Source organism: Symphalangus syndactylus, chromosome 1, assembly GCF_028878055.3.
Source record: "Symphalangus syndactylus isolate Jambi chromosome 1, NHGRI_mSymSyn1-v2.1_pri, whole genome shotgun sequence".
NCBI lineage: Eukaryota > Metazoa > Chordata > Mammalia > Primates > Hylobatidae > Symphalangus > Symphalangus syndactylus.
Window position 1 is genome coordinate 127,787,582 of NC_072423.2, and position 18,842 is coordinate 127,806,423.

Here is an 18,842-nt window from a genome sequence, read left to right on the forward strand (position 1 = left end):
CCAGAGGGGCTCAGCCTGTCAGACTGCGTCACCTTCTCGCCAAGGGTCCCCCAGACGGGCGGGGGCTCCTTGCGGCCGGCTCGCTACTCTCCCCGCCTCCCTGCGCCCTCGCCGTCCGCCCCGCGCCGTCCGCCCCGCGCCGTCCGCCCCGCTGTGCCCGCGGAGCGCGCGGCCCGGCGCAGCCCCTTTTGGCACCGAGGTTTCCAGGTGCCCAGCGCGAAGGCGGAGCCGGGTTACAGCCGCCTCCTCGGCGCCACAGAGGAGACCCCCGGGAGTTCGGCGGCCCAGGCGCTCCGGCTCCGCGTCCCGAGCCTCCCCCGGCTCTCCGCGCTCCTCCCTCTCGGCGCGCCCGGCGCGAAGCCTGCGATTCGTGAGCCGAGCGCACAGCGCAGAGCCGAGTGGCGCACGCTGGGCAGTGGCCTGGGCAACCCCAAGAGCAGCCAGAGCCCTCACCCGAGCCCGCTGGCCCGCGCACTCCCGGACCATGACTGCCGAGGGACCCAGCCCGCCTGCCCGTTGGCACAGACGCCTTCACGGGCTCTGGGCGGCGGCGCTGCTCCTGCTCGGTCTGCCGCGCCTTTCGGTGCGGGCGGATGGTGAGTGTGCGGGAGGCGGCGGGGTGGGGGGTGGAGCGTGGGGTCCGGGCAGGGAGGGCGTAGCTCGCCGGGGCTGCTGCCTCTGACCGGCCCGGCAAGCGGCAAGCGCAAGCCTGAGAGGAACGAGCGAGCGGCCGTCCTGCGACCCAGCATGCCTCTCCTGGCCCACCAAGTCTCCGCGTGCCCGTGCGCCCAAACGCCCGCCTGGTGCCTGGACCCTCCCTTAGCGCCGAGCGCGCAGGTCCCGCAGTCCCGCCGCTGGCTTTCCTGAGGTCTCCAAGAAAGCTCAAATGAAATCACCTCTAAGGTGCCCTAGAACCTCCTCTGCTAAGGGGTGATTTTCCGCCGTCCCTCAGTTTGTCAACGTCTATTAATGTGCCCCTGAGGACACCGCCGATGGTTAGAAAACTCCCTCGGATATTTTGGCTTGGTCCGGGAAGACGTGAAAGATAAGTGGGCATCAGCGAGGCTAAGAGAGAGAGAATGGCCTGGGGAGAGGGAATAGCACGTGCAAAGGCTGTCTCTGAGTGACAGGAAAAACGGGACAAATGATAAAGCGAAGTACCTGGAGGCGAGGGGACGTCTTGAGACATGAGGTAGAGAAATGGGCAAGGGCCAGATTATGGCAGGTTCTCTGAGAATTGGTCCACTTTTTGTTTGTTTGCTTGGTTTTTGAACCTGAATTTAGCTTGTAATACTTGCCCTAAAATGAGCAGGATTGGAGCTCTGTATCCATTCCGTTTTGAAAAGCTAATTCAGCTGTGTTTTCATATTGGAACAAAATCCCGCTGACTTGGTACAGGAGCATCTGAAGGAAGCAAGCTTAAAGCCAGCAGTTCTCACACCCATGAGGGAGTTCTAGCTTAGGACGAATTAGACTGATAAAAGAGAAAAGCCCCCCGTCAATTTAGGATGCTTTGTATATTTTAAAATGTGATTCTTGTTTAGCCAATGATATTGAGTGAAACTAGAAGACATGGGGAAAAAAAAAAAAAAAGCATGATTGTCAGGGAAAGGGGAAAGCCAAGGAAAAAACCCTCTAGGTCTTAGAGTTTTTAGTGCTCTCTGTTTTAAGTGCAGGCTTGAAAAGCTCTTCGTTCCTAATTAAGGATGAATGTCTTATTTCTCCATATCCTCAGAGAGACTGTTAGAGACAAAACATTTTTAACTTTGAAGGCTGTTAGTAACCACTGCTAATTTTTTAAATTGACATGTATTTCACATAAAATTTGTCATTTTTAAATATACAGTTAAGTGGGTTTTAGTATATTCATTAGGTTGTGAAAACCATGGTTTGCATGCATCAAATTCCAGAACATTTCCATCATCCCTCAAAAGAATTCCATACCTATTAGCAGTTTACTGATAATTCTTCACTGTAGTGTTTTTTGACTGACATTGAGCCATGAAAATTAAGCTGATTTTAAAGAATGCAAGTAGAACAAATTGGAGCTAATATTAACCTTTGAACAAGATATATTTGCCAATTTTAATTCCTTTTAAATAAATATTTTTGCAGTCCATAAGGTTTTAGAGTTTCATCCCATCATAACTGTTTAAGTGGAATGCCATGTGGATAAGGATCAATATTTTGTGCCTGTCTAGCTTGATACGGGTCATAGAAAATTAAAGGCAGAATGTCACTGGTCAAAGAGAAAGTAAGGACAGCACCAGAGCACATGATTCTTTGTTACTGCTTGCCAGAAATGATTCCTTTTCTTCATTCTCCTTCTTTTTCTTCATTCTCCTTCCTTTTCTTTCCCCACTTCCGCAATGGACAATTACAGGTATACTTCTTTATAGTAAACTCAATTTTCTGAGCTCCAACTTTTATACTAGAACCAGGAAGAGTTATAAGCTATATTATCAAAGGATTCTTTTTGGTACTAAATTCTTAGCTGCCACCAGTTCCTACATATAGTTATTTGTGTGCTATGGTGACGGGAGGAAGAAGAAGAAATGCTCAGCTTAAGTATGATGAATTACAGATATTTGAAGAGATAGATTTCTGAAAACATGTCATCTGTATAAGGATGGTCTTTGAAATCATGTGCGTGGGCAGAATCCTAAGGAAAGATTTTACAGCGAGAAGACCCAGAACTGAGTCTGGAGTGAGGGAAGCTGGTTTTGGATTATTGAATCTATGTTCATGAAACATATTAGCCTGTAATTTTCATTTTTTATAATATCTTTGCCAAGTGTTGATATCAAACTTATGATGGTTCCTAAACCAAATTGGAAAGTTGTTCCTTCTTTAACTCTGAAAGGGTTTCTGTGGGTGAGGGCTTTTGTTTGTTTGTTTTGGTGTGAGATCATCTGTGTCTGAAGGTTTTCATGTAGGAAGATTTTAAATAATGAATTTAATTTCTTTGGTAGATAAAGAAGTATTCAGATTTTAAAATTAATTGTGTGTCAATATTGCTAAGTTTTGTTTTTTAAAGTTTTTTCCCCACTTCATTTAGATTATCTAATGTGGCATATACAATGTAATAATCTCTAATTATCATTTCAGGGTCCACGGGATCTGTAGTGATGTTCCCTTTCATTCTTGATATTGGTAATTTGTGTTTTCTCTCTTTTTTTTTTTTTTGTTGTCTTGATCAGTCTTAGTAGGGGTTTATCCATTTTATTATTCTTTTGAAAAAAGCAACTTTTGGCTTTATTTTCTCGATTGTATGTCTGCTTTCCGTTTTATTGATTTCTGCTCTATCTGTATTATTTCCTCCTTCTATGTTAGAAGATTTGATTTTGTGGGACCTTTGTGTTAGTTTTTTGAGCTAGAAACTTAGATCATTGATTCTCAACCATCCTTTTTTGGTATTAATAATATGAGGTCTGAGGCTATAAATTTCTCTTAAACTACTTTAGTTTCTCCGTAAGTTTTTGGCCCTTGAGTTGACGTGTTTTATTTCAGTTGGGATTTCTTCTTTGAACACAGTTTATTTAGAAGTATATTTTGTAATTTCCATGCACAAGGGGATTTTCCTAGTTATTGCTTTGTTATTGAGAGGCAGTATAACCAAGTGATTAAAATCACTAACGGAGCCATACTGCCTGGTTTTGTATCTCTACTGTGTGATCTTGGACAAGCATTAATACTAAACCTTAACTATAAAATGAGGATGATAATACCACCTATATCATAGAGTTGTCATAAGGATTAATTTAATGAGTATTTGTAAAGCAATTTGAACAACATCTAGTCCATAGTAAACACTATGTAAGTGTTTCATATATAAAATAAGTGATTTTAGCTTTGTTGTAGTCTAAAAGGCATGCTTTGTATGATTTTTGTCTTTTGAGGTTTTTTTAGATTTGCTTTATAGCTCAGTATTTGATCAGTTTTACAAATGTTCTGTGTGTGCCTAAAATGAATGTGTATTCTGTAGTTTCGTATGCAGTACTGCACATAGGTTCTTACATCAAGAGTGCTAATTTTGTTTTCTGTTTTAACAATTACCGAGAGGGATAGTAGTTTAAAATTTCCTCAAGGATTGTGGATTTTTTTGTTTTTCCTTGTAGTTTTGTTAATACTACCTTTTTGTAGTTAAGTGTAGGAGTGCCAGTCACCTATGGATGTGTTTATTTAAATTTTTTTTTGTATTTTTATTACAACTTTTGGTTCCAAAGCTAGGGAATTATTATATTTATTATAATTTTGCAAGTAGATGACTTGTGTCTTAGTCTTTTGCAAGCAGATGACTTGTGTCTTAGTTGTGTCTTAGTCTAATCACTGATATATTATGAAAAAGTTGGTGACAGACGGAAGTAAAGTGTCTCATTCTAAGTAGGTGTTTTCTCCCCTGCCTTTACCTTAACTTGATAGGGCCACCCAAGGCATTGCTTCATTCCTCCAGGAGGCTCCTGGGGACCTCAGTGCTCCCTCCAGTACCATGGTTTCCTTACTTAAAATTCTCATTTGCTTTCAGCCTGGGCTTTCACCTCTGCTTGAATTCAGGTTCCCATCCCCCCATTGATCACACATTCTTTGAGGCCTACTACATGTCCATATATTAATGTGCTATAGGAAGCCAAGGTGTACTAGACATCATCTCTGTTTTCTTGTCCAGTAGGACAGAAGTACAGCAGACACAAATGAATTTATTGTGAAAGGGGCCTGGTAATATCCTAAGACAAGGGACAGAGAGAAGGGAAGCAACCTGTCATATAGGGGGTCATCCTAGGGCTGAGGGAGGCAGAAGAAAGCAGAGCTGAGGCCTAAATCAGTGCCTTAGACGTCAAACGACCTAACTCAGGGAAGCCTAGGACACTGAGCCTTGACACATGATATTTGTAAAACACCATTTTAAAAGAAAGATTTGAAGGGCTTTTCCAGATTGACACGCCAGAGCAGATGGTTAATTTTGGCGGGGGGGGGGGGGAAGAAGAAAAAGAAGACAAGAGAGGAAAAAAAAAAGACGAAAATGCTAGTGTAATTATCATCACCTGGTCCCAGGGATGGTGTGCAATGTGGATGTGGTAGTTGCTGCACTTGGACCTTCAGGCAAGGACTACAGTTCTAACTGGCCTCTGCCAGAGGATGAGTTTGCTGAGACTAACTTCCCATGGATCCTGAAATCCACATGTGTTTTTGCTTGTTCCCACACAGGAAAGCTCTTTGTGCTGGAGTCTCAGAATGGCCCTCAGGGCCTACACCTGGAGGCTGCTCGGCTTTCCTGCAAGAACAGGGGCGCTCACCTGGCATCTGCAGACGAGCTGCGGAGAGTGGTACAGGATTGCTCCTTTGCGGTGTGCGCCACTGGCTGGCTAGCAGATGGTACTCTTGGGTAAGTTACGCGAGCACTCCTTTTCCAGCTCACCCCAGTTGCACCGCCAAGGCTTATATAGGGCTCAGTAATTGTTCTGTTGAGGTACCAGTACAGGCAGAGTACAGTGGGCAGTAGCCTCCAGTGTGTTCATGTTTTGTTTTGTTTTGTTTGAGATGGAGTCTAGCTCTGTTGCCCAGGTTGGAGTGCAGTGGCGCAATCTCGGCTCACTGCAACTTCCACCTCCCAGGTTCAAGCAATTCTCCTGCCTCAGCCTCCCGAGTAGCTGGGATTACAGGTGTGTGCCACCATGCCCAGCTAATTTTTGTATTTTTAGTAGAGATGGGGTTTCACCATATCGGCCAGGCTGATCTCGAACTCCTTACCTCAGATCCACCTGCCTCGGCCTCCCAAAGTGTAAGCCACCATGCCTGGTGTGTGTTCATGTTTCGAGTTTACTTACAAAAGCATTTTTCTGGAGTTCTGTCATAGTTCTTTTATCCCCTTACTTTGTTATGTTGAGTTTTCTTTTTTTGTTTTAGACATAGGGTCTCACTCTGTCGACCAGGCTGGAATGCTGTGGTACGATTATAGCTCACTGCAGCCTCAACATCCTGGGCTCTAATGTTTCTCCTGCCTCAGCCTCCTGTCGCTAAGACTACAGGCATGTGCCACAACACCTGGCTAATTTTTTTTTTATAGAGATAAAAAATGCTTGCTATGCTGCCCAGGCTGGTCTCGAACTCTGACCTCAAGCAATCCTCCTGCTTTGGCTTCCCAAAGCGCTGGGATTACAAGCGTGAGCCACCCTGCCTAGCCTTGAATTTTTTTTAAGTAATAAAAATAATACATGCTTATTGTAAAAATTTCAAATAATGCATATATATATATAAAGTGCAAAGTAAGTTTCTCTATTCTTCTCAACCTCAGAGATAATGACTATTAATTGTTTGGTATACATTTTTTATCCCTTTTTTTCTGTGGATACTCATCTGCATATGTATGTATAGGAACGTGGTATGGAGGTTTTAAAATATGGCCACAAATTTTTTCACACCACTGCCATCAACAAGTGTGTTTGTCTCTACTGAGAGAATACAGCAAAAGTGAGATTACATGACTTCTGAAGTTAGGTTGGAAAAATCCATGCCGCATCTGTCTAGATTTCTGGGGACACTCACTTTTGTAGCCTTGAGATGCCATGAGGAGTCTGACTGTGCTGAGATGGGTGTGCTGTGAGGAAGGCCAGACCACATGGAGGTATCTCCTTTAGGGGCTCTTGCCAACAGCCCTAACCAATGTCCTAGCCAGTGGCTAGCATTAACTGCCAAAAATGTGAACGAAGATGCCTCTAGGTGATTTTAGCCCCCAGCCATTGAGTTATTGCCAGCCTATGAGTTTTGCCAGCTCAGCCCCTAGACATTATACGCAAGACAAGCCATTCCTACTGTGGCTATCTGAGTGCCTGACCCGTGGAATCCTTTAGAGAAGTAATTGTTACGGCCAGCTAGGAGAGATGTTTCCAATATTGCTGACACCTGCTTTGTTTTAAATTTTTATTACTTTATTAATTTATTAGTTTTTTTGTAGAAACGAAGTCTTGCCATATTGCTCAGGCTGGTCTCAAACTCCTGGACTCAGGCAATCCTCTGGCTTCCACCTCCCAAAGTGCTGGGTTTACAGATGTGAGCCACCATGCCTGGCTTAATTTTATTTTTTAAATTGACAAATAATAATTGTACATATTCATGGAGTGCGTAGTGATGTTTTGACACACATAATTGAGGGTGATCAAATCAGGGTAATTAGCGTATCTGTCATCTCAAATATTTATCATTTATTTTTTGCTGGGAACATTCAATATCCTCCTTCTAGCCGTTTGAAATGATATGTTATTGTTAACTATGGCCATCCTACAGTGATATAGAACACTAGAACTTAGAACACTCATTGGGGAAAGGACAGTATCTTTAATAAATGGTGCTGGGAAAACTGGATATCTGTATGCAGAAGAATAAAACTAGACCCCCACCTCTCACCTCATATAAAAATCAACTCAAAGTAGATTATAGACCTAAATGTAAGACCCAAAACTATAAAACTACTAGAAGAAAACATAGGAGGAATGCTTCAGGATATTGGTCTAGGAAAATATTTTAATAAGATCTCAGAAACACTGGCGACAAAAGCAGAAATAAACAAACACTTCTTTAGTCATGCTCAGAGAAGGCAGGAGCCATTTCACTTTTTCCTTCATGCCACAGGAAATGTGAAAGCAAACAAGGCACCAAGAACTATGGTAGATGATGATCCTAAGATGTCTGGCTGGCGAGTGGCCATAGAAAACATAGACAGCCATGCTGACTCATGTCTCCAAATGTGCCAAGTATGAAGCAGCAATTGAATAAAGGGACAACTGAGGCTACATCCAAAGCCTTTTGGTGAATCTGGAACTGTGGTCCTCTCTGCCTTACGTTTTATATCCATGCTCTTGAATAGACAAAATATGCCCTGTGCATGCATTTCCATAATGTAGTCAAGCAGGAATATTTTTTCATAATCCTGTTACTATAAAATTTCATCAGATAACCAGAGTATTCACAGATTCTGAAGAGACCATTTGCAACTAGGCTTAGGTCTCTCAGGCATTGTGTGCCAGGCCTGGACGATTAGAAAGGTCCATCTTCTGTGGGTTTACTATAAGGTGTTAAGACATATCAGTGGATCTCTGCAGGCTGAAATGATATTACCTTACAAAGAAAACATACAGCTGGGTGCAATGGCTCATGCCTGTAATCCTAGCGTTTTGGGAGGACACAGCGGGTGGATTAGTTGTGGTCAGGAGTTCAAGACCAGCCTGGCCAATATGGCGAAACCCAGTCCTTACTAAAAAAAATAAAATAAAATAAAAATACAAAACTTAGCTGGGCATGGTGGTGTGTGCCTGTAGTCCCAGCTACTCGGGAGGCTGAGGCAGGAGAATAGCTTGAACCAGGGAGACAGAGGTTGCAGTGAGCCCAGATGGCACCATTGCACTCCAGCCTGAGCAACAGAGCTAGACTCTGTCTCAAAATAAATAATGAAAGAAAGAAAATAAAGAAAATATACTTGTTATATTTACTACACAATGTATTAAAATAGTTTTTCTATCCCTTTTTATTTTTTAAAACATATTATTATCTTTTCACCATTCCTATTCAATGTCCTTTCACTTTATTTTTCTAGAAACAAGCATCTGACCATTAGTATGTACATTTCACTGTGGGCCTTTCCTGCACCGGTCTCCACTCCCTCACCACACACTGAGAAGCAATGATTAAATGTGTGGTGCATCTTGTAATCAATGGCATAGTAGACATCTAGCACATCTACCCTATATCTCTCTGAATGAATCCAGAGAATGATAAAGGCCTAGAGTGATGAATTCAGACTTTTGGGCCACTTGTCTCCTGGAAACTTTTGCAGATTCCATAAAGGGTGGCTAAAAAGCTGAATAGCAGTTTTAATAGCCACATGGGACTAGGAGGATGGAGATTTGAATTCACCTTCTGTGTAGGAGGGGACCTGGTGAGCAGTTTTGCTTTGCGTTGGGACCTTGCAGGGCTATGCCCTAAGGGTAAGCTGGACATAGTACACTGTACAGTGAACTGGATGCAGGCCCTCCTAGGAGAAGCAGCACATCTTCAAATACTCTACAGCCATGAATTTGGATTGAGATGACCCTGAATTTCCAGTGCTCCAGATGTCTAGGAGAATCAAATAAAAATTATCTTTTGAAGAAAATAGTATCCTAGACCTCAATTTATTTCAACAAACAATTTAGCCAATGTAGGATTTGTCACACAATATAAAATAACTAGTTGCATGAGGAGACAAAGCAAGTAGAATAAAATTCAGAAGAAACAATAGGTAATAGAAACTCCAGACATTAGGATTGGTAGATGCAGACTTTAAAATAACTATCCTTGACATGTTCAAAGATATAAAAAGATGAGAAGGAGAATTTTGGCAGAGTGTGGAAACTGTAAAAATAACCAAATGGAAACTTTAGACATGAAAAATTCAGTGACTAAAATTGAGAACTTAATGGATAGACCTAATAGCTGATTAAAAAGAGCCAAAGAAGGCTGGACATGGTGGTGCATGCCTGTAGTTCCAGCTACTTGGGAGGCTGAGGCAGGAGGATCACTTGAGCCAAGGAGTTCAAAGTTTAAATACAGTCTAGACAACATAGTGAGACCTTGTCTCAAAAAGAAAGAAAAGAAAAGAAAGAAAGAAGAGAGAGAAAGAAAAGAAAAGAAGGAAGGAAGGAGAGAGAAAGAGGAAGGAAGGAAGGAAAGAAAAGGAAAGGAAAGGAAAGAAAGGAAAGAAAGACTTTTAAAAAAAGAGCCAAAGAGAGGATTAGTGAACTGGAAAATATTTCAGAGGAAGATATCCAGAATAAATAACAGAGGGAAAAAGGATGAAAAATTATACAACAAAGGGTAAAAGACAAAGAAGATGTAATATAATTTGAATTCTAAAAGAAGAGAAAAATAAAAGAAAATAGAATAAAAGTAATATGAAAATGATCCACAATTGAAGAAAAACATCCAGACACAGATTCAAGAATCCCTGCAAAGCTCAAGTAAGACAAATACAAAGAAATTCACAGCTAGGCACATCATGGTAAGACTGGTAAGAATCATATATGAAGAAAAGAATATTTTTAAAAATTAAAAATGCTGAGATTGTCTTTAAAGGAGCAACAATAAACTGACAATGAAAGCCCAAAGACTTTTGATATTTTGAAGGTACTGAAAGAAAATTACTGCTAACCTAAAATTTTATCCCCAGTGAAAAATATCTCCCAATAATAAAGGTGAAATAAAGACATTTTCAGACAGACAAAAGGTGAGAGAATTCATTACATCCAATCTGCACTTAAACACTAACAAGTGCTCTTCAGACAGGAGGAAAATATTGCATGAAGAAGACTGGAGAGGCAAAAAAGAATAAATGGAAGGAGTAAATATGTGGACCAATTGAAATTATGTAATTGTCTGAAGCAGTAATAGTAACACTGGATACTAAAAAATTATTTATATAAGTGGGAAGTATTTTAAGTGTATTCATATGTAGTGTTTTAAGTATTTCAAGTTGTATTATTAGGGAAGATGATAAAAGTAATATTACATTTCAATAAGTCAAAGAAGTTGTAACTTCTGGGTACCACTGACGAAAATAGAGAAAGGATATTTAACTTCCAAATCAATACAGAGAAAAAAGAGAATACTCTCCCAAAAAAGAAGAAGAAGAATTCAGATAATCCAAAGTGGGAAAAAAGAAGAGGAAAGGAAGAGAGAATGGGCAGAACTAATAAAAAGCAGATTTAAATTAGATTGATGATTAAATTAAGTATAAGTAGACAAGAGGCTACAATTAGAAAACAGAGACTGTGAGATGAACTTTTAAAAATTCAAGCATTTGCTGTTTAGAAAAGATATCCTTAAATAAATTATGGGAAAAAATTATAATGGAAATTATCATATATTTAGAACTAATTAAAAATATACGTATCCAAACTCATGGGGTGCTGCCAAAGCTATACCTAGAAGGAAATCTAAAACATTAAATGTTTGTTAGAAAAGGAAAAATGTTGAAGTTTCATGAACTAAAGAGCTAAAGAAATTTGAAGAACAGCAAAATAAGAGAAAAAGAAAAGAGCAGAATTTTATGAAATAAAAACCAACATAATCTAGAAGAGATCAACAATATATTGCCTTTGAAACTCGAATTGATACCTATAACATCAACTGAAGCATCACCTGTATTTCTGAATTTAGACCTTTTTTTTGCGGAGAATGTGTCCAGATTTATGCTTTCAGACAGAGCTCATGAATCAGAAAAATCTCTGCTGATTCGGAGCTGACAGCAGAAGAGAATTATTCCTTATTATTTTCAACCCAGAGTTTTCCTCATTCAGTGCCTTTTTTGTCTATTTCAGAACAACTGTGTGTAGCAAAGGAAGTGGAGAACAGCAAATCATGAGAGCTGTTGACGTGAGAATTGAGAGCAACCCAGTTCCTGGTGGCACATACAGTGCCCTTTGTATTAAGGATGAAGGTCAGTGCCAGAGTCTTCTTAAAGGTGCTGGAGGGTGTGCTCTTGGGGATTGCTATATTAGATTGGTTTCCCTAGAAGAAAACCTTGAAGTGAGGATTTACTAGACATGGTTTATCAGGAAGTCTTCCAAAGAAAAGCCAATAGTGCGGTGGGGAAGTGGACAAGACAAGGAAGGGAGTCAAGCTTCGGTGCAATATTAAGTGAAATTCACAGTGGTGGTGAGGTGCCGGGTAACTTTGGCTCAATCACTCAGGAAACCCCTGGAGACAGTGTATGTAGGTAACCACAGTTTTTCTGATTGGGGTGAGGGAGCTGGAGTAGTTATACCACACCTGTCAGTCATGGTTGAAGGTTTGCTTCAGGAGATATAAATTCCCGGGTTCTTCTGTTTTTTTGTGTGTGCACAGGCAAAGGGTTCCAGTAGCCTGAGTGCCACCTTCCAACAAAGAGGCAAAGGTGCCTACCAGGAGTCCCTGTGCATGGGAATGGTAAAGGTGTCTAGAGAATGTGGGCAGAGCCCTGGCAGCATCTGATACAGCTGCTGATGTTCAAAGCCTGCCCTCCAGTCTTCATATTGGACAGTACACTAAAAAGAAAATACTATCTTTTTCCCAAAAAGGAAATTTATAAGATTTAGGGAACTGCTCACAGTAAGGAAAATTCAAATTCCTATTGGGAAATCAGCTGAGTGGTGAGAAGAAAATCATAAAGAAGCCTCAAGGGCAGCATTTTGTATGCACCAAATAAGTACACCTCTGTTATCAGAAATACATGCGGTTGAAAAAGGAATATTCATGTGAATGGGGAGGGGGAAGCAAGCTTCTTACTAATCAGTCATAGAAACGAGCACAGGTTCTTGGCTGCACACTGGACTCATTGGGGAGGGGTGGGGGGAGTAATTAAAAAATACTGATGCCTCAGTGCCAGCGCTAAAGATTCTGATTTAAATGTTCTGGGTTTTTTTAAACTCCCCTGTGATTTTAATATACAGCCCAGGTTGAGAACTCTGTCTGTAATGCAGTGTTTCCCAAATTCCCCTGATGATGTGAAATACCAGAAGAACTTGTTGAAAATACAGACCGTTTGGCTGCATCCCAGAGGCACCAAATCCTTATCTCCAGGAAAGGGATCAGAGGAGTTGGTAAAAGTAAGAGTCATGGTGAACCCTAAGGGCCTTCTGCTCTGGGGTCCCTCTCTAGGAAGGGCTCTGCATCTGCTGGTTTCTATGGAAGGGTGTTGGGAGAGTCTCCTGCCATCATTGATCCAGTCAAGCAACTGAGAGATGTGACTTGGTTTTCAAAAAATCCAGGCTAAGCAGTATCTGTGGTTTATTTTTTTTCTTAAAACACATACAGACACACACACACACACACACTAGTAAATTTTTTATTTTTACTTATTTATTTATTTTGAGATGGAGTCTTACTCTTGTCGCCCAGGCTGGAGTGCAGTGGTGTGATCTCGGCTCACTGCAACCTCCACCCTCTGGGTTCATGCAATTCTCCTGCCTCAGCCTCCTGAGTAGCTAGGATTATAGGCGCCTGCCACCATGCCCAGCTAATTTTTGTATTTTTAGTAGAGACGGGGTTTCACCACATTGGCCAGGCTGGTCTTGAACTCCTAACCTCAGGTGATCCGCCTGCCTCAGCTTCCCAATGTGCTGGGATTACTGCGCCTGGCCCATATTAGTAAATTTAAATAATCTTTTAACTTCTAAACATAAACAGAGGGTCATATCCCTGAGGGAGACAGGACAGAGCCAGAAGAAAAACAGGACAACCTTTTTTCTTCAGTAATGTCAAAGAAATAATGTAGGGCTTCTGAGTCTTATTTCTTTCTCCAATAAACAAGATATATCAGTTAGCTTTTGCTAGCTAACATATCACCCCAAAATGTAGTGGCTTAAAACAGCAACTATTTATTTAGCTTACAATTTTGTGAACCACCGATTTGGTCGCTTTTCTGCCAGTCTTGGGACTTATTCATAAGTCTGTGGTCAGCTGCTGTTAGCTAGGTACCCTTGCTTCCGGGAATTGGCTGGCCGTGGCTTGGGTGACAAGGGCAACTAAGCCATGTGTTTCTCCTCACCCAACAGGCCAGCCTGGGCTTTCCACCTCACAGACCATCAAGCAAGTTATGTGTATGCAAGTGTGTGCCCCTTTTGCCCACAACTGTAGTGCATGAAGCCAGAGGTTGAGAACAGCCATTCATGTCCTATAGGACACCAAAGTCAATGTCATGATAGTGACTCCAGATTTGAGTCATGGGCACCTCAATATGTATGATACATTGCACTCAGAGGAACACATTGATTCAGTGATTCATTTTTATGCATATTCCTTCCAAAAATGTGTAACTGAATCTAATCACAAGGAGAAATTAACCAAACTCAAATTGAAGAACATCCTACTCTTTTTTAAAAAATGTCAAGAATAAAAAAGGCTAAGCAACTGTTCTAGATTAAGATAGACCAAAAAGACTTGTCAATGAAATGCAATTCATGATGCTGGATTGTATCCTGAACTAGGAAAAAATAGCTATAATTGATGAAATTTGAATACAGATTATGAATTAAATAATAGTATTGTATCAACGTTTAAATTTTCTGATTTGGATAACTACTGCAGTTATATAAGAGAATATCCTTGTTTTTAGAAATGCACACCAAGGTTTTTAGGGACAAAGGGATATCATATGTACAACTTACTCTCCAATGGTTCAAAAAAGAATTATAGATACACATATATACATATTCATATATATGTATACACACACATATGTGTGTGTGTGTGTGTGGTGTGGAGAGAGGAAGAGAGAGAAGAGAATGATAAAGCAAACAGGGGAAAATGAAAACACATTGGTGAACCTGCATAAAGGGTGGGTTCCTTGCTTTTATAATGTTTATGTAACTTTGAAATTATATAAAATTTTAAAATCTCAAAAAGCTCAGGCTGTGGCCAGATGTAGTGGTACATGCCTGTAATCCCAGCCACTCAGGAGGCTGAGGCATGAGAATCGCTTTAACCTGGGAGGTGGAGGTTGCGGTGAGCCGAGATCACATCACTGCACTCCATCCTGGGCAACAGAGCAAGACTGTCTCAAAAAAAAAAAAAAAAACCAAACAAACAAAAAAACAAAACAGGCCGGGTGCGATGGCTCAAGCCTGTGATCTCAGCACTTTGGGAGGCCGAGGTGGGCGGATCACGAGGTCGGGAGATCATGACCATCCTGGCTAACACGGTGAAACCCCATCTCTACTAAAAATACAAAAAATTAGCCAGTCATGGTGGTGGGCACCTGTAGTCCCAGCTGCTCGGAAGGCTGAGGCAGGAGAATGGTGTGAACCCAGGAGGCAGAGCTTGCAGTGAGCTGAGACTGCGCCACTGCACTCCAGCCTGGGCGACAGAACAAGACTCTGTCTCAAAAAGAAAAACAAAAAAAACAAAACAAAAAGGTCAGGCTGGGCATGGTGGCTTATGCCTGTAGTCCCAACACTTTGGAGGATAACTTGAGCCCAGAAGTTTGAGACCAGCCTGGGCAACATAGCAAGATACGTATATATACATATGTAAATATGTATATATGTGTATCTATAATTCTTTTTTGAACCATTGGAGAGTAAGTTGTAGATATGATGCTGCTTTGTCCCTAAAAACCATCTCTTCAAAAAATAAAAAAAATTAGCCAAGCATGGTGGCGCACCCTGTATTCCCAGCTACTCTGGAGGCTGAGGTGAGAGAATCTCTAGAATTCAGGAGTTTGAGGCTGCGGTGAGCTATGACCGTGCCACTGCACTCCAGCCTGAGCAACAGAGTGGGTCCCTATGTCTCTCTCAAACAACAATAACAACAACAAATGGTTTACATACTTCTCCAAAAACAGCAAAAACAACAACAGCAGCAGGCAGAAATAAACCTAAGAAACAAAATAACACTGAGTCATGGGGGCCCGGTTGGAGGGAGCCAATTGGAATTGGAGGGTGTGGAGACCTGGGCACAACGAGGGCATGCCGCCAGAAAGCTCAGCAGCAAACTGTCCGGATGTATTCCAGAGGCGGAGTATCTATGTCGTCTCAGCTTTTGGGCCCCCTGAGCTCATGCCCAGGCGTGAGCTGAGTAGAACGGCATGCTTTAGATGAGGCACGTGCCGAGGCTCCCGTGACACCTGTTGGCATGTGTGTGAAGACTGGTTGCCATTTGAAAAGAGCGGGCATTATGTGTGGTTCATCACTGTTACAGTGCTCGAGGGCCCTGCGTCCCAGAGCAGCTCCCCTCAGCCTAGCCTGGGCAAGAGCTGCACCGGGCAAGGGCTACAGGGAAGACAGGAGCCTTGGCCCTGCAGGGCCTAATTGGTGAGGAAGCTTCAGGTGAGCCATGAAGAGGACGCAGGAATGCATGCAGAGATGGCATGAGGGCTACAGGACTGTTCTCCTGGGGCTTAACAGAAAAGCAGGATGGATTCCCACAGTTACTCAGAGAGTTCTATCCCCGTCCCTCTGCCTTTTCTCCTTTAGAAAGAGCATGTAAACGGCTCCTGCAAGGCCCTCCGCCCTTCTCAGCAGAGTTGCTGCTTTTCCTCAGTAGAGCCTTTGTTGACAGCACAGTCAACAAGGGAAATCTGTTTGCTTAAGGAAGGTGCAGCGCCTTGGCGGAAGCAGAGGAGAACAGGCTGTGCTGTGAGGTTCCCGCGTGAGTGTAGGTGAGGTCCAGCTCAGCAGATGCCCCTGTGCAGTATTCCTCCAAAGCTTGCCTTTTTCCCAGTGATGCTGCATGGCGCTAAGCTGCTTCTCTTTGGCAAGACTGGAAGAATGAAGAGTACTAATTCCAAAAATGGCAGACATGTGCCTCATAAAGAGCCCAGAAGGAAAACAGAGCCTGTGGAATGTTCAGGCAGCTTCCTCCTGTGTTTCTTTATAAAGTTCATCGTGAATGTAGACTTTTCTCATTTTCCTTTCAGTATTTTTGTTTCACTGACAGTGAATTTCCAGCCCTGTGGTGATCTCACTTAAACTAATAAGTGAAGTTATTTTTAACCAACTGGATTCTGATGAAATAAGCTGCCTCCACTTGGGTCTTCTGGCTTTGCTTCTCTTGGCAGCTTGTCTGTGGGGTCTGCAGCTTGGGGTCTGGAGGCTTTGATTTTCCTCTGACCCTCTGTTGCCCTGAAAGGCTCCACTCAGTGTGTGCTTCTGTTTCTCCCCATCTAAGACAGGTCTTGCTTCCCTCTCCCCAGCCCACTTCACCTTCTTAGTACTGCATTCCTCCTCCCTTGCATACTTTATGATTGCCTCTATTGCCCTTAAAAACAGGAGTGAAATTATTCCCTTCCTTCATGTCATCAAAAAGAGAGCTGGATGCTCCCCTGTCTTGGTGAGTGATCAGGAATTTTTGAGAGTAGCTAATTTCCAGGGCTGCCCGGTGAAGGCCTGGTGTCTCAGGAATAACTTCGGGGAAATTCTCCAGCTGTGATACCAGATTGGAACCAATTAATTGCATTGGTTGGTACAGCTGATAGAGAACACTTAGTTCAGGGTCTCCCAGGGAAGTGTGAAAGCCTCTGAGCTCATTACCATGGACCTGCTGTCGGTCGTTTATGTGTTCATTTATTTGTCCAGGGTCAGGCAAAGTCCAATGCTCAGACTTGGTGGGTGCTTCAGATAGATGATAGACAGACAGACAGACAGACAGATAGATAGATAGATAGATAGATAGATAAACTTCTCCCCTCTCTCAAGGAGTTAACAGTGTATCAGGATAGGTAAGAGATGAATATTTTTCCATGACACAAAGGAGAAAGGTTATTAGAGAGACTTCCTAAGCAGTGGCATTTGAGATGGATAAGTTGAGGGGATAGTAGGTAGGGAAGAGAGGATAGAACATTGCGGAAAGGAAGAACAGGGGTAGCAAGGGCTAGGAATCCAAAGATACCAATGGCTTTGGGAGAATAGCTGTGGTTGCGCCATTGTACTAGAGCTCTGGGAGAGTGGGCTGGGTCAGCACATCCTTGGGGGCTTGAGTAGCTGCTGGGCAGGCCTGAGGTGGCTGCAGAGGGCAACCCAAATAATCCCCATCACAGTAAGCAGTGATGCCCCCTCTCCTGCCACCCACACACCCAGGCCTGGGTGGGCATCAGGTCTTGTTTTCTCAGACCTGAGGTCTTCTGCTCCAAAAATGTGGGCTAGACCAGTCCTGATACACCAGCAGCCAGCTTCCACGAATGCCAAGTGTCTGGGCAGCCAGAGAAATGTTGCCAATGGGTCTTTTGGCTCCAGAGGCAGATATCTCTGGGATGTCTTTGTGGCCTGGGGCCATGGGCACCAACAACCCAGACAGACTTCTCCACTTCTGTGCTACTCAGAAGAGCTGGGGCTGCAGCTCTGGGGCTGGACCTGTCCGTGTGGTCAGGGACTTGTGGTTTGGTTTTCTGGCATGTGGTAAATGTGAGGAGGAGTTCAAAGCTCTCCCTTGCAGACACATACATATGTGCCCAGGGCTGGGTGCACCCAGGGACAACTTTATTCTTAAGCCTCTGCTGATCCAGTGAGGGTCCACATGACCTCTGAGCATGGACTTGGAGATACCTGCCTACATGCTGTTCCACAGCAGCCTCTGGACCTGCAAGAGTCACTTAGTAGCAGTCTGTTATTTGCCTTTTTAGAAAGGGCCTTTATGCTGTTCTTTCCAAAACAGAGTTTCTCATTGTTTTCAGTAATGATAAGCTGAGAATTTTCCAAATTTTTTAGTTCTGGTTCTTTTTTGCTTAACAATTCCATCTTTAAGTCATTTATTTCTTCTCAAATTTTACTGTAAGCAACAATAAAGGAGCCAGGCCAGTCCTTCAAAACTTTGCTTAGAGATTTCCTCAACCAAATATTAAATTTCATGGCTTGCAAGTTCTGCCTTCCATAAGACCCTAGGACACAAACACAATTCAGCCAAGTTCTTTGCCGTTTTATAAAAAGCATTGCTTTTCTGCTGATGTTCACCAACATGTTCCTCATTTCCATCTGAGACCTCATCAAAATGGCCTTTATTGTCCATATTCCTACCAACATTCTGTCCAGAGTTATTTAGGTATTGTATAAGAAGATGAAGACTTTCTCTACAGCTCTCTTTTCCTTCTGGGCCCTCACCAGAATTGCCCTCAGTGGTCCATTCATGGCAATGTAGTCTTTTTCTAGCATGCTTGACATGGCTACCCAGCCTAGTCTCATCTCCTAGACCCAAAACACTAAGGCTGGAGGACTGGAAAATCCACAAGAGATGTGGTGCACTGCAGAGGAAGCACCTAAAACATTCTAGCACCTCAAAACTTTTCTAGCTTCTACCTGTTAATTCCAAAGCTGAATCCACATTTTTAGGTATTTGTTACAGCA

General features: G+C 42.6%; 1 protein-coding gene across 2 annotated transcripts in view; it reads left to right on the plus strand.

Annotated features, from left to right (window-relative positions):
- The first annotated feature begins 208 nt into the window (after window positions 1-208).
- The window catches only part of SUSD5 (sushi domain containing 5), a 70,031-nt gene continuing 51,397 nt past the window's right edge, over window positions 209-18,842 (plus strand). For both annotated transcript variants that reach the window (XR_010114397.1, XM_055284681.2), the window contains exons 1-3: window positions 209-596; window positions 5,206-5,383; window positions 11,349-11,467. Coding sequence is in view for 1 of the 2 variants with exons in the window: in XM_055284681.2 (XP_055140656.1) it covers window positions 485-596; window positions 5,206-5,383; window positions 11,349-11,467 (409 nt within the window). In the remaining variant the exon portion in view is untranslated. The remainder of the gene's footprint in view (window positions 597-5,205; window positions 5,384-11,348; window positions 11,468-18,842) is intronic.